At 40.4% G+C, this 16,950-nt stretch overlaps 1 protein-coding gene across 1 annotated transcript; it reads left to right on the top strand.

The window, feature by feature from the left end:
• The first annotated feature begins 1,628 nt into the window (after window positions 1-1,628).
• On the top strand, window positions 1,629-13,151 carry LOC149300340 (acetyl-coenzyme A transporter 1-like). The gene is made up of 7 exons (XM_089485301.1): window positions 1,629-2,567; window positions 3,696-4,488; window positions 5,677-5,867; window positions 8,974-9,158; window positions 10,368-10,485; window positions 10,761-10,976; window positions 12,978-13,151. The coding sequence occupies exons 1-7, from the start codon at window positions 1,629-1,631 to the stop codon at window positions 13,149-13,151; spliced, it is 2,616 nt and encodes an 871-aa protein (XP_089341427.1).
• Window positions 13,152-16,950: the final 3,799 nt, after the last annotated feature.

The following is a 16,950-nucleotide window of genomic DNA, read 5'->3' as shown; positions in this document are numbered from 1 at the left end:
ATCCATAGGTATCAGCTGTATATGGTTTTCCACGGGTACAACGTGCTTTAGCTCTGCTCGGGCCAAAGTAAAATTTAAGGTTTTTAAACACCAGTCACAGTGTGTGATTTCCATGACGACAAAGTTCTGTTCAATGAAAATTCCTTTATACGTAACTTTTTGCCGAAAAAACCCATTGAATAATTTTTTACGTCACTCTAATCGAAATACTAATGTTATGCTTAAGGAATAGATACAAATCTAAAACCGTGCCAGGTTTTAATGTAGTGGAACTATGACTCTCACAATTCTCAGGCAGCTAAAGGCCAGGGCTTGGTAATGGACTTCCGTAGGATCGTGGAAGTTATAGTTAAATAACAGCTGGATATCTGCCTTCTTGGCCCCCCAGCCCCTTGTCTTAACTAAAGGAATTTAATTGGTTTATGGCCGCGACTCTGAATTTACATAAACCACATGTCCTTATAATTAACTATATACTGAAGTATTTCCAACTGATTTATATTTAACGTATGTTATAGTACGTTTGATCACGTTTGCTTTGGTACAAGAGGCCATAGTCTAAAACTTGAGGGTCAGACCGTTAGATGGAATGTAAGTAAGTTTTACTTTACTGAAAGGGTGGTAGATAAATGGAACAACCTCCCAGCAGAAGGTATTAAGGCTAATACAATGAGGGAATTTAAACATGCACGGGATACGGATATGGCTCAGGAATCTAGGACAAGACCAGTGACTGATTAAGGTCTGAGTCTTTACATCAGGAAAAATAGGCAGACTAGATGGGCCGAATGGCTCTTATCTGCTGTCAAATTCTGCGTTACTATGATACGTGTTAGTTTAGTGAAATTTTTATAGAAAATGCATGTTCTTGTTTCAAAAAAAAAAAAATATATATATATACCGGTATATTTTTTATTATTTTTAAACAAGAACATGCGTTTGCTTGTTGTGTATTATGGCAATAACTAATATCCTTTTTTACAGCTAGTGAAAAATATAATTGTGATCTCCTAATTCCCGGCAGTGTCAGTGGCTGTAATTGTATATTCCTGTCCCCCGCCTGCCATTGCATTCCTTTGCACAGTATCGGAATCCCTTTGGCCAGGAACTGCTATTACGTGTGTAATTATATAGGGGCTTGTTTTTACCCAGAGATTCTGCATACATAATTCTCACACTTTTTTTTTAATAATCCCAGAAACATCATTTTTATTAAATTCAGTAATTTCATATTTTAGCCAATGCTTTTATTAGATATCCCATCCTGCTGCTTAATTGCCCCGGCCTTCGCATTCCAGCTGTGATGACTGGCTCAGCCATATTGTATGCTGGATTATAGGGGAAATGATTGTTCTCATCTTTATGCCTGATATTACATTTATTCTATTTATTTGCAAATAAAAGCACATCAGGTTACCTCATTTTTCCTTTTTTATTTTCCCCTTGGGAAGTGAATGTTGGACGGCCTAAATTTCGTAAAGCCTGCACGTTTTTACCATAGAACCATATTATAGAGGAGGTGAACTGGGTGGAAGAATACAAATCCCGGTGTTTAGGTGTATTGTTTTATATTACAGACTCCCAAATTTCTCAGCCATATATGTAGATTATGCAGGAAATGCGGGTAGATGGAGCTGATGTTTGGCCGCGGCATCCTCGTTGCACGGAAGTCTCTTAGGAACTTCTCTTGCATGGCTTGCTCTGATCTGTGTTATCGGCAGCGCAGATACTGTGTTATCGGCAGCGCGGAATACTGTGTTACCGGCAGCGCGGAATACTGTGTTACCGGCGGCGCGGAATACTGTGTTATCGGCAGCGCAGATACTGTGTTACCGGCGGCGCGGAATACTGTGTTACCGGCGGCGCGGAATACTGTGTTACCGGCGGCGCGGAATACTGTGTTACCGGCGGCGCGGAATACTGTGTCATCGGCAGCGCAGATACTGTGTTACCGGCAGCGCGGAATACTGTGTTACCGGCAGCGCGGAATACTGTGTTACCGGCAGCGCGGAATACTGTGTTACCGGCAGCGCGGAATACTGTTTTACCGGCAGCGCGGAATACTGTTTTACCGGCAGCGCGGGATACTGTGTTACCAGCAGCGCGGGATACTGTGTTACCGGGAGCGCGGGATACTGTGTTACCGGCAGCGCGGGATACTGTGTTACCGGCAGCGCGGGATACTGTGTTACCGGCGGCGCGGAATACTGTGTTATCGGCAGCGCGGATACTGTGTTACCGGCAGCGCGGAATACTGTGTTACCGGCAGCGCGGAATACTGTGTTACCGGCAGCGCGGAATACTGTGTTACCGGCAGCGCGGGATACTGTGTTACCGGCAGCGCGGGATACTGTGTTACCGGCAGCGCGGGATACTGTGTTACCGGCAGCGCGGGATACTGTGTTACCGGCAGCGCGGGATACTGTGTTACCGGCAGCGCGGGATACTGTGTTACCGGCAGCGCGGGATACTGTGTTACCGGCAGCGCGGGATACTGTGTTACCGGCAGCGCGGGATACTGTTACCGGCAGCGCGGGATACTGTGTTACCCTCTCGCGTATATGAAGGTATGAGTAGCGCGTAAGTTGGTGGTTTTGTTCTACGTTTGTACAGCCATTTCACACCCTTTAGTTTGCTTACTGTATATCCCATGCTTTTTCTTCGTTTTATTTTTTTCCTCCTCATTCCACACTATTCTCTTCCACTCTCTCTCATTCTTTTGCCAACCCGCTTCACTCTGTTGGAATTCTTCTTGATATTTTTCGTAACTCTTCCTTGGATCTCTGTTTATTGCTGCTGTATTCCCTTTGGGGTGTTTCAGTATACCTTGCTTCTGTTAAACCTATTATTTCATTATTATCGTCATGTTTGGACCACCCTCCATTTTCCTTTAATTTTCTTCCAACCCCTCTTCACTACTTTTCTCCTTTCGTCTTATTCCCCATATCATTTCACTTCATTTACATTGGATAAGAAATGAGATATCACCGCTAAGATTCCACAGGCTGCTGAAAACAATAAATGATACACTATAGTGCAAAATAAATGGATGATAAATGAAATAGGATGGGTAAGAACGCGCCCGACACGTGAGAAAAGATGAAACTCTGCCCTGGATAGAATTCTTTCTTCTTCTTGTTTAATAAGTATCCGGTCAAGCATTGTTTAAGGACACAAATACAAAAAAAGAATCCACATAGAGAGGGCATTGAATTGATTTGTTTGAATTGGATTTCTGGATTTACATTGCCTACATTTTACCCACACTTGTTTCAGACTAGCTCCTTATTTATTAAAGAAGAAGAAAGAACTCTATCTAGGGCAGAGTTTCATCTTTTCTCATGTTGGGCCCGTTTGTACCCATCAGTTTGTGAGCTCAACTACTCCCTATTTCATTTATCATCTGTTTATTTGATGTATTGCACTATTATGTAGTACTTATTGTTTTTCAAGTTGTCTTGGTGTCCCTGCGCCATCCCCTTTCGGTTTTGGCATTTGGGAGAAGTGCATCAGTGAGAGGCTCCGGTTTAAGAAGGAAGTATTTACATTTGTAGCGTTTGATATTTGTGTCCACACTATGTTTGCGCACGTTCACTTTTGGCTTGCACCACAATAGCTCTTTAAAGCTCACGCATTGTATACGTAAACTTTTTTTTAGCCGGAAAATATTTGTTGTTTTAACTGTTTACGTTCAGGGAAGTTCTCTGCTTTATTCTTCAGATTTTAATATTTCGTCATTAAAGAAGCCAAAGAAAACACCTGAAATGTCAGCCACGAGTAAAGAAAGCAGACAACGTCGCCAGAATAACCTGTATCATGTTATGAACAGCACTGGCCACAGTAGTAGGGATGATATGGATGAAGACCGGGAAGCATTGATACAGGACTCTGAAGTGCCTGGCTCTAGAGGACATCGAAATTACAAGGATGAGATGGGAAATATTATGTTGCTGTTATTCCTATACATTTTGCAGGGAATCCCACTGGGACTAGCAGGGAGCATTCCTTTAATCCTCCAGAGCAAGAACGTTAGCTATACAGATCAAGCAATTTTCAGCTTTGTATTCTGGCCGTTCAGTCTCAAGCTGCTCTGGGCACCATTGGTGGACTCGTTATACATCAAAAAGTTTGGCCGTAGGAAATCCTGGTTGGTTCCCACACAGTACGTTTTGGGATTGTTTATGATGTACTTGTCCGTTAAAGTGGATGGCCTCTTGGGAGGCGATCATGGGCCTGATATGTTTGCTTTGACTGCTACTTTTTTTCTATTTGAATTCTTGGCTGCCACGCAGGACATCGCTGTAGACGGCTGGGCTTTAACCATGCTCTCAAAGGAAAACGTGGGTTATGCTTCAACGTGCAACTCAGTGGGACAAACAGCCGGATACTTCATGGGCAACGTTTTGTTCCTTGCTCTAGAGTCACCAGGTTTCTGTAACAAATACTTACGATTCACCCCACAACCTACAGGAATGGTTACTCTTCAAGGTAAATGATTTGCTTGTTTCCTGGGTATGTTTTATTTCTATAAAATTTAGATAAAAAAATGATTTGCTCACAAGGTGTAAGCTGACAAAAAGTCACATTGATGACAAATGATTTCCACGTCTGTGTTCTGTTTAGTCAAAGGTGTTGTCAAACCACTAGGCCACCAGACACTAATCCAAAGACCGGTGGTCATGTTAAAAATGACCAGAAAAAGGCCAAGATTTGATAAGCTGGAACATTTTATCTCTAAGAGGTGTGCTAAGATGTCCCTACTTAATGCGCAGTGTATGTATGGTTACAGTCTGACGGCTGCAATTGTGAGAATTGATGATGCTGTTAGCAGGGCCGGCCGAAGACTTAACGCCGCCTGGGGCGAAGTTTAAAACGCCGCCCCCCCCCCCCCCGCCGACGCCGGGGGGGGGGGGGGGGCGGCATTTTAAACTTCGCCGACGGCATAATCTACGACCCCCCCCCGGTACTTACCTTTAAACAGTCCTGCGGCGAGTCTCCCTGCTCTGCCACGGTGCCGGCTTGTAATGCTGAGCGCCGGAAATTGACGTCACTTCCGGCGCTCTGCATTACAAGCCGGCACCGGGACCGAACAGGGAGACTCGCCGCAGAGGAGAGAGAGAGAGGGGCGCCGAGCGGGTAAGCTAAAACCACTCGGTGCCCCTCTCTCTCTCCTCCGCTTCAAAAAAAAAAAAGCGCTTGGGGCGGCAAAGTGCCGCCCCTTCTAAAGTGCCGCCTGGGGCAATTGCCCCAGTCTGCCCCATTATAGGGCCGGCCCTGGCTGTTAGTGATGATGAACAACATGTCAGAGACCAAAAGTGACTGAATTGCAAAACACTGTAGTTCAGTATACTAACACAACATATTTCATCGTCGGTGATTGGAATCACACAGATGTCTATAAGCCAACGTCACGCGATATGCCTCCTCTCTTGCAACATGCACCCAATGCACCGCATTGCACATACGCTTCTTATTGTTAAGACATTGTATAGGCGGTTCTTGGGTTGCATTCATCCGTCCCATCTAAACAGTTCCCTCTGCAGTTTTCTTCAATATTACCAGTTAAATGATTTGCTTAGTAATGGTGTGGTGTAGGGTTAGTCACCGAAGCACTATGCCAATGAATAATACCTCAATCGCACTGCAACTCCAATTACAGATAATGTGTTTTTTCAGATTTCTTGTTCTTCTGGGGAACAGTTTTTCTTATAACCACTACCTTCGTGGCACTGTTGAAAAAGGAATACCAGAGTGAACGACCCAACCGGGAGGAGACTGAGAGTGTGAAGGAAGCCTATGGGCTCCTGTTAAGCATAGTGAGAATGCCAGCCGTCCTCAAGTTCTGCGTCATGATCTTAACTGCTAAAGTGAGTACGCTATCTTAGCATGCAACCAATATAAAAAGCATTGTTTAGCCCAATAATCTTTCTAGTGATACTTAGATGTAACTATATTCCAGACTTTAAACAGTAATAGATTAGCTATTAGCTGTCTTCTATCAGTGGTAATGCATTGTTGACATCCAGGTAAGATGGAAGTATCGGGAGGCAGGGAAGAGAGCATTTTGATTAAAAAGGTCCATCCTTAGGTATTCCATATTCCTTGGCATTCGACCACGCTTCATTTAAATAATGCCTGTTTTGTGATATTGCCTAAGTAGAAAGTTTTCATATTATTATTCCATACAGATCATCAACAGGATTTTTCTCCCACCTTTCCTCTCTCCCACCTCAATACTTTCTTACCTCTTCCTCGTTGCCTACCTTTGTTGGCTCAGGAGAGGGGTTTATGGTGGGGGGCAAATGTTTGTTACCCATTAATAGGAAAAATTCTATGGCCATGGTAGTAGTAGTAGTAGTTAATGGACCGGCATGTATCTGCACAACATGACAATTTTAGATTACAGTACTGGTGTAAAGGGGTGGTTAAGATTAGCCACAACTACCCACAAGCTAGTGTTTGTACTGTAGACTTAATCAACCCCCACACACACACACACACACACACACACACACACACACACACACACACACACAAACACAACGCCCAATTTACAGTTACTAGCTACTATTCTCATAATAATCAACTAGCAATGTTTTCATACACAACATCATGGGAGTTGCCTTCAAAAAACGTTAATGTTGTGTGGTGTAGTGTAGCTCTGTGATGCATTCTGATGGATCACAAAACAGAGGGTAGATAGAGAGGGGACTTAAAGGGGACATAAAGGATTAGGACCAAAATGGGACACTTGGTAGTTTTGCAGTAGTTGTGGTAGCATTTGGCACTTGAAGTGCTGTTATAACGTTTCTTATGATGCTCGGCCAACCAAATGGATGGCTGAAAATCATGAGTGTGCACTCGGCACCAGTTGCCGTACCAATCCATCGTGATATAAAAGCTTACCTTTTGGCACTTCAGTCATACTCCCTTTGATGCTCAACATACCAGACTGGCTGAGAGTCATGGGAAATGTAGTCTAAACAGCTGGAGTATTAACTAACTGTAGCTGCAATACATGTTTGAAATAAACTACATTGTGTCTTCGGCCTGTGTCTCTGCCCAGGCGGGGACTCTGTGCCTGTGAAGGACTAGCTGCAATAGTGAAGGGGAGGAGACCAAACCACTCTGATAGCAAGGGGTGTACAGAATTAAATTAAAGCTTTTTTGCAGAACTCCACTGGCTATAATGCATTTTTTTCTGCTCTCTATTTCTAGTTAACCTACTCTAAACATCCTACTGTCCCCCTGCCCTGCTGCTGCTGCTCCTTGTGAATTTGCCTCCCCCTTCAGAGGCCTATGATATAGATCCTTGAGACTAGTCATACATTTGAGGATTAAGTTACTTACTAAACTTGTTGATGCAGTGTCAACCCCTCCACCTTCCTTTAAACCAGACAAATACATGATGTCACAGCAATAAATCTACCCACGGTGTTGTAACCTCTCAAGAAAAGAGATATTGTTGGTTTAAAAGAAAATAATCACATGAAGGCCATACCATTGTGAACTATAATAGGTAATAAAGAGAATCAGTGCCACGTAATGCTTCTCTGCAACAATACTCACACTGCCATTCAAAAGTTTGGGGTCACTCAGCTGTTTTCATGGAAAATAAGGACTTTTTTGTGCTGTAACATCTTTGCAAAAAGGCTTTCCAATGCAGGCGTCCACAAATATGGTTTGGATCTAGAAGCCAGCCCAAAAGTTTAGGAGCCAGATTTTTTCTTCTTCTTCAATCAAGTTTTTATTTTCATAAATTAACCCCAGCTCTGCAGTTAAAGGATGTTAATTGGGGCAATACAACACAAAACACACCTTTCTTTATTGCTGCCCCACTTTGTACAGTACTGCAGTTAACCCCTGCACGACAAGCGGTATTTCATACCATAAAGACTCAAGCTTGTATGTTTAACCATTATTCTTACACACTCTAACACACGCACAGGTTAACACTATACATATATAAAAATACCCACTCAAACTTGGATCAGCGAACACAACGTACCATTGGAACACAGGAGTGATAAAGAGCCTCTGTACACCTATGAAGATAGTCCATCAAAAATCGGCCATTTCCAGCTACAGTAGTCATTTACAACATGAACAACTGTATTTCTGATTTATTTAATGTTTTATTTGTTTTTCTTTCAACAACAAAAAGGACATTTCTAAGTGATCCCAACATTTGAATGGTAGTGTATGCTTACTAAAGTTTGTTTGCTCTTGTCTGTTCTTCCCAGGTGTGTGTTTAGTTAGCAAACAGGACACTTTGAGAGTATGTTTGTGCCAACTATTATTTGGCAAGGGAAAACTAGAGTTATGTGATATAAGAAGATAGGAATTAGAATTCCTACTGCCATGGCATTCAAATGTCAATTGTGTTATATTAAGTTTATTCGCTCTGGAGTATATCAAAGCACATATAGCACTTAGAGTGAGTTTTCTGACATCAGAGATCTACCAGAAGGACCCAGGGCTAAGGAGCACAGGAAGGTCCCTTGAAAACTTTGAAAGTACCCTTCCTATATTTACATTTTGTTCTCTTTAAAGAGAAAGTACTATCGGCTGACTTTATGCACACTGGTGAAGGACTGTATTTATGTGCCACATCATTACGCTCCTTTCTCAAATGAGTATCCATCTTGTTACATCTTTCGATCTGTTGATGGTGTCCAGCTTTCTTCTTCTGTGGCATATTAAAAGTGTACAGTGCACTCTATGAAATGTTACCAAAATATTAGTTAGCATTTGTTTTCAAAAAGATGTGGCATGGGACTGTATTCTGTCAGGTTTTGTCCTTTTAGGTATGTTGATGTCTGGCAGAGGTAGTGTTCAACCATTCTGCACAAGTTCTGCTCCTGTGTGGTGCAGAAGTGACTAACATCTCCTTGCAAAGCTACAGACCGCATTCTCCTTTAATTCTAATAGGGCATTTTCAGTTATTTTATCTCTTCAATTTGTCTTCTACAGATCGGTTTCTCTGCAGCAGATGCAGTTACAGGGCTCAAACTGGTGGAAAGGGGGGTTCCGAAGGAGCACTTGGCACTGTTGGCTGTCCCAATGGTCCCTCTACAAATATTACTGCCTCTGATAATCAGCAGATACACTGCTGGGCCCAAGCCACTGAATGTCTTCTACAAAGCCATGCCTATCAGGTTAGTACACCCAGATGTTGGTATAAATGACAAATACACAGACCTAACCGGTATTAAACATTTTAACTCAATATATTATGAAAATAACATACTGTAAGGTTGGGTGGAGGAGGGATAATGATCTGGAGCTTTGTGAAAGGTAATGTTAATGCTACAGTATGCAAAGGCATTTCAAACAATTGTATGCTTCCAACTTTGCGGCACCAGTTTGGGCAAGGTTCTTTCCTGATCCATGACCCCTCTACACAAAGCAAGGTCCATAAAGACATGGTTTGATAAATTTGTTATGGAGGAACTGGAACGGCCCATGCAGAACCTTAACCCTACTGAACACCTTTGGTATGAATTGGAACACCAATTGCGAGTTGGGCCTTCTCGTCCAACAACTTTTGGCCAAACTGACACAAATTCCCAAATACATACTCCAAAATTTTGTGCATAGCTTTTGGCTGCAATGGAAAGGGGGGGGGGGCAACTCCATATCAATGCCTATGGTTTTGGAATGTTATGTCCAACAAGTTCATATAGGTGTGATGGTCAGTTGTCCACATATTTTTGTACATACCATTTCATTCTCATTCTCATAGCATTTATTGCATTACTTGGAAAGCCACGCCGCTTTTGGATCCAATGCACCCTCTGTTCTTAGATTATTGTCTTGAGGGAGACATGAATAAAGTCCATAAAACACATGTTCAATTAAATTATGAAATATCTGATTACTTAAATTCATTAGAATATGCAACTATTAAGTTAAAAGTATAATCGGTTTTCTTTGCTAGTCTACGTGTGGATAAAATATTGAAAAGTATATAAGAAGATTCTAATAGTATTTTGTTGAGCGTATAAAGAAAACATTAATACGTGGCTTGGTATTTTTTAACTTGGATATTCCCTTTTGCAAAATGCAGCATTAGAAACATAATTTCTAGCGGTGGCCAAACACTTAAATTAAAAAAAAAAAAGTTTTGCGGGGAGCACTTAATTGTCACGTGGAACTAAAAAGCTACCATAGAAAACAGACGGGCTTCTGAAAAGTTCCTGGGACAACATTTCTTCGACGATTTACAATGCATGAATTGTCTTTCTCCAAATAATGAAATCCGGTTTGAGGTCTGTATCTTTAGATGGCATCTCTGAGCGGTTCTGTGACAAAGCAGTAAGTAAAGTATGTATGAAAGCTTACAATAATTCCTCTTCTCTTTCCAGGTTACTTATGGGCCTTGAGTTTGCATTGGTGGTGTGGTGGACCCCGAGAGTAAGCCATGAAGGGGGGTTTCCCCTCTATTATTACCTGGTCCTGCTGCTGAGCTATGCCTTACACCAGGTAACTTTCCACACATTCCCGTTGTATTTACTTTTCACATTTATTAACATTTTATAAAATGCATCTAGAAGAATAGCAATTCCATTAAAGTGTGATCAAACCAAATGAGATATTTCCATTGTTATGTTTGTTATTTGGAATAATATCCCAGACTTTTTTTCTAAAATAGAAAATACCAAAGAAGCAATAATGTTTAGCGTTTAGCATAGTTAATGATGAAATGCTGCCATGTAGTTTTGTGCTCAAAATATTTATTCTTCCAATTTGTCTTCCAGATTACTTTATATAGTATGTTTGTGGCTATCATGGCTTTCAATGCCAAGGTTAGTGATCCTCTTATTGGAGGGACATACATGACCCTGTTAAACACGGTGTCCAATTTGGGAGGAAACTGGCCTGCTACGCTGGCTCTGTGGTGCGTCGATCATCTGACAACGAAATCATGCATTGGAGCCGAAGAACAGAGCTGCGCCAGCGGAGACGCTGCGGAGGTGAGCTGCGTTACCTAGCTGAATTGAAGCAAGTCACACTTTAAAATGTTGATATTGATCCTTAGATATTTATTAGTATAACTATCTAGGTGATACCTGCAGTACTCTGTGTGCCTGTTGGGTTTTTTTTTTTTTGGTTTTTTTTTGCAGATTTTCTTATTGTTGTTTTTTTTTTACCCTTCGGGCATCTTTGGAGTTCTCTTCTAATTATTTCTTTAGTGTTTTCATTTAATAAAAGGATCTGTCATATGTAATAATACACCTTTGTTTTAGCAATACATTTTATTAGTTAAAAACAAACTCGAAGCCCGTGTGCCCTGGCCTCCAATTTGAGTCCAAACCCTATCCATTGTGTATGCTGGCACCGACCTGTTTCTCTACTGTGCCAATGTGTACCAAAATGTTACCATAATTCTAACAATTATTCCTACTATTGGGATCTTAACTCTTTTAGAAGAAAAACATGTAGTCTAGAAATATTTTAGAACTGATGAGATAAAAAAAAAAATCAGAATAGCAACTATGACCAAACCATAAGAAAAGTTGGCCATTGAGACTACAATTAAACCATTATGTGACCATTCCTAATCCTGCAGTTTTAGCCGTCTCGAGTTTAGACCTTGAAATATCTGTACCTAAATACCCAGCATAAGGCATAATCTTCTAGATTAACAGACCCTGTAATCTACTTGACTAGGGAGTTATAATTAGAAATTGGATATTTCTTGGTCTTTTACCCTGATATATGATAACTTGAAAGATTAATCTTTTCTTTCTCTTGTTCAGTTAATTTTGGAGACAAGATGTCTTCTTGTAACTTATTATTATTATTATTGGCTATTATGTAAAAAATAAGCAGTAGCACTACACATAAAATAATGTCTTCACTAATGTAGTTCACCCCATTGTATGCAAACATTTTTTTTGGTGCAATTAGCTATACATTTTAATTGGAAACGTACAATTCGGGTTTAAACTTTTGTGTTTTGTTATAGTGTTGTTCATATACTACACGAGATGTACACTGCGGGGCTACCTGTCAGCATTCAGTCTACTCCATAGTCTCCATATTACTATTTAGTTGCCCAGAGACCATTCCAATGCACATAAGGAACATAATGTTGTTTGATACCAAACCTTATAGTATCTTTAACCCCTTCAATCCCAGGGGTTTTTGGTACCTCAAAGCCCAGAGCAATTTTGCCATTTTTGGGGTATGTCGGTTTAGCGATTATTCTCTGTTCCTGTGAATAGTGTACCCATGTAAACTATATATATTGTTTTTTGAAGGAGAGATAGAGCTTTCTTTTGAAACCATAGTTGGATGATTAGCTGAAAATTTAGAATGAGAAATTTAGTAAAAACTAGCGAAGATTAGAAAAATAAACTAATTTATTTTTACATTTTCCTTCTGAATCCTCACAAAATTAGGTAAAGTGATGGAAAATCCCCCCCAAGTTTATCAATTCAGGTGTCCTGATTTCAGAAATACCTAATTTATATAGATTCTCCAGACTTTCCCAGCACCAGGGAGCATACTATAAGGTGTACAATTTTGTATAATTTTTATGCCTATGGCTTAACGGGTTTAGGGGTTGTGAACGGGGGCAGGAGGGTTATACTGGCTAGATGTTATGCTAGGGCAATGGGAAGTAAGGTTTGTTTAAGAATTTTTTTAATTTTTTTTTATATTTTTTTTCATTTTAATTTTTTTACATTTTTTTTGTATTTTTTATATTTTTTATTTTTTTTACACAGTAATGGTAAGAGGTCCTCCTAGGGACCTCCTGAACATGCCAGTGTGTCTCTGACGCTGCACGAAGGGTTGGACGTACCGGGACGTCCATAGGGGTTTCTTAGTGGGCGTTTTTTGGACGTCCCGGTACGTCTATAGGCGAACTAAGGGGTTAACTCAATTAATTCCACTTTCTTAGTGAGTCAACACGCATTCAAAGATTCCTTTATGACATTCGATTCTCTGATTGTATTATTTTGTTTCAGCTGTGTATGAAATCCGGGGGAACGTGCGTGACTTCGTTAGATGGCTACTTCGTGGAGTCTATAATATGTGTTGTCATTGGATTCTCTTGGTGGTTTTTCTTTGGCCCGAAATTCAAGAACCTCCAAGATGAAAGACAGTCTGCTTGGAAATGTCGACGAAGAATTCATTTTTAGGAAACGTTTTTACAGACGATTCCAGGTATCCATTTTTATTTTTTTTTACAGAAGACTGTCAAACACAAAGTAATGGAGTTCGCAGAAAAGGGGATGCATTTCAAGTTCTACACAGCAAAAGAGGACGATCCCGTCGTCTGTTTATGGATTCTTAGTCATTTCTATATCTAAATGTATGTTAAGTGAAAAAGAGTTTTCACTTTCAAACCTTTCTACATCCGGACAAAATGCCAAACGGTACATAAGATTCTAATTTATTTTTCTTTTTATATCAAGCAATAACTGGTTGATTTGGTAATATAAATATCCCATCAATACACAGCCAGTCTTTGTTCGTAGTGTTATGGTCACTTACTGTATTTGTCTAAACGTGACACAACTGTTTATTAAATGTAAAAGCCTTCTAGAAGCAAACATAGGAAGCTGGAAGGTATACGGCTGATAAAACTGATCCGCTAAATCAAAACAATATTGATTCTGCATCTGAAGCTCAAAATTTTTTTTCCGGTCTTGTTGTTTTGAGCTAAAGTTGTGTGGTTTTAGAAGTCCAAATGAAGCAGCATAGGGATCGATACTGTTTTATATCATAGTATTGCTATTGGAAATAATACCTCGGTCTGTATCTTTATCAGCTATTTCCGGTAGTATGTTGCATCATTGAGGTCTATTCGCCACAAGGGAGATTGCAGGAGAGTGAAACATTTTCACACCCTGATATCAATGTGCATTATGAAAAAGAAGCCCCCGTTGTACTGAAAATAAATGCTGAGCCGGCCCTGCATATTCCATAATTAAACGATTAAAAAGAGTTTAAAGAAATCTCCCATGTTACCTATGCCTTCTTGCAAAGGAAAGTCGCTGGGGTTTGCCCTTGATAACTAGGGATGCACCGATATATCGATATATCAATGGCCGAAAATAATCGCCCACATGGGCCAGGCTGCTTACCTGTGCGTTGGTCACGCAGTGTGCGAGCAGCGTCTCTTGTACTGGCCAGGAGAAGCAGGAACCCAGCGGAGTCACGTCACATGACTCTGCTACGTTCCTTCTTCTCCTGGGGGTGAGAGGAGAAGTTGTTTGTACAGCAACACAGAGGGAAGCAGCAGGGCCCCTGCAGAAGTCTGAGGGGGTCATTTTCAGTTTCTCCCAAGCGATTCCTTAGGTTTCGGTCCCGAATTTTCACTTCGGTGCAAATTCCCTCTTTATGGCGTAGACCCTCCCCCCCCGTAATCTCTAGTAGGGTTGAGTGGCTGCCGGCTCTATATGTGCCGACACACGATACACTGTTACACTTGTGGGGTGGCATCTTACTCGCGAGCAGCACAGGCAAAGGACCCACACCATTGGGCACCAGCCCTGTTTTCCAGATGGTCAGCCCAAGCCCCATCTGTGGCTTTCTTTTGCAAGCAGTATGATCTATCATGTAGATTTTATATTGCATACATACATACATACATACATATAAATATATATAATATTTAAATGATATGTATGAGTCTTTTAAAAAGAGCATTAGCATTTCAAAATTGATCAGTCGTTTTACAGCTCTATACATTAAAAGGAACATTGTAATGGTTTTAATGACATGAATATGTATGTATGTATGTATTAGAACACCCCCCAAAGTGTATATGGTAGCGACCATTTTACCCTAATTTTGTCAGGATCTGGATGATGGCTCGTCTCCATTAAAGGGAAATAACCTAAAGGCTAAGTAAATTCACTTAGCGTTACTTATAGCTTGTGATTTTTGTCATTTGGTTTCATTATTTTGGAGATCTTTAGCTTATAATATTAATGGCAGCTGAGACCTGTGTCTGGGGTTTATTCACTAAAGGGAGATTTGTCATCTGAGTTCTTTCGTCTCACTGTTCATTATGAAGGGCCAAGTTTCTCCAGTTAGAATGGCAAAGCTGACCCTGTATTATAGTTTAATGGATGAGAAAACTGGAGAAATCTCATCAATTTAACTATACTTAATACAGAACCAGCCAAGCTCTTCCTTCATGAGAAGCTCACTGGGGATTAACCGTTCTAATGTATAGTGAAGATGGGGAGATGGCAGCACAAGTCTCTCTTTAGTGAATAGGGCACTCTGTGTTGTAGAAAGTACCCTTATTCCTATCCACAATTTAACCCCCCCAACCCAACAACAATCCGCAAGTTAACAATTGGGGGAGCAATAACCATGCAGATCCCAAGAAGAGGGAATTAAGATGGCTGCACTGCAGAATATGAGGGTGATATATGAATCAATAAATAACTAGGAGTTAAATATTGTAATATGTAAATAGTATCGCATTTATTTACTGTGTAAAACTGGAAAATGTACGGGAATCCGGGAAGGCGCCAGATCTGCTGAGTAACACTGGAGTCCGTCAAAGAAATTGGTGGAAAGCAAGAGTGATTTGAGTGGCTTTAGAACAATGAAATATCAATAAATAAACCCTTTCAGCACAGAACGGTGAACAGTTGATTTGGGTAGTTTCATGTAATTCTCGTGCCTCGAGTCTTTGTTATTTCACTGATTGCACGTGTTACAAACCATTGAAATGCTGCCTGACCAGGGCTAAGCAACAGTAGCTCTTAAGAAATTATTAGCCAACTACCATCCGGCTTGGCTTCTGCGTAATTGGGCCATAAACCTATAAAAGCAAAAATGGCGCTCAGCGTTGCGCCAAGCTTAATATAAATGTAAAAGAAAAATATAAGGTATTATTAAAAATATTACTTTTATAGTAAGGGTCCTGTAAATAGCACATCAGCCTTATCGTCATTTTATTTTTATTTTTTTCCCCACAAGAAACTGTAAAGAACTTTGTGTCGTGATTCCGCACAAAAGTAGCAACTTCGTTAACATTTCCAGACTCCTTTCATAGTCCTGCATTGTTTTTCTTATTTTAGGTAGAATTTTCTACAGATATTTTGTTCAGATAATTACGGGCCGGGACCAGGTGCTCCAAAAGGCAATTTAACTCGAACTGTTTTGTCCTTTTTTTGTAACCTTTTATCGATTTCTAAGATGCAAATTATCTTGTAAACCGAACAATGTGTTATGTGTTTGAAACAATCTTTATCAAATGAAACATTTTGTACAAACAAATCATTAGTGACATGATTTATTTTCTTAAAATTCTGTAAATTTACAGGGACAAACTTTTGTTCTTGTGGTTAAAAATGAATATTAAACATACGTTTTAAAAAAAATGCGATCTGTTTGTTCTTTATATTTCAAAAACGTTATTTTTTTATTGATTTTGTTTACCTTTTAGCTGTAATGTTACATGGAATGAACTAGGGCTACAACAACTAATCGATAAAATCGATAATGAAAATCGTTGCCAACGAATTTCATTATCGATTAGTTGAATCTTTTTTTATCGATTATAAAATGTGTGAAAAATACCCCTCATTATATAATCCGTTTCAGTGACTCACAGCAGCAGCTCCTACTTACCAGCCCCTCCCTGTAATCACTGTGACAACTGGCCCCGCCCCCTTCCTTCTCCCAGAAGGCCAGAACCACATGGCTGTTACACTCATCTAACTGTAAGTATAAAATTAATATTTGGGCTACTGAAAGTTAGGGGAGGTGGGAGTTAATTTAGGGGCAGTTATGGTTAATGGGGTGTTTAGGGTTAATTTAGGGGCAGTTATGGTTAATGGGGTGTTTAGGGTTAATTTAGGGGCAGTTATGGTTAATAGGGTGTTTAGGGTTAATTTAGGGGCAGCTATGGTTAATGAGGTGTCAAGGGTTAATTTAGGAGCAGCTGTGGTTAATGGGGTGTTTGGGGTTAAT

Source organism: Sceloporus occidentalis, unplaced genomic scaffold (assembly GCF_023333645.1).
Source record: "Sceloporus occidentalis isolate IW3139 unplaced genomic scaffold, rSceOcc1.0.p SCAF_25, whole genome shotgun sequence".
Taxonomy (NCBI): domain Eukaryota; kingdom Metazoa; phylum Chordata; class Lepidosauria; order Squamata; family Phrynosomatidae; genus Sceloporus; species Sceloporus occidentalis.
Note: the sequence above shows the minus strand (reverse complement) of the source record. Positions and strands in the feature narration are given on the sequence as shown.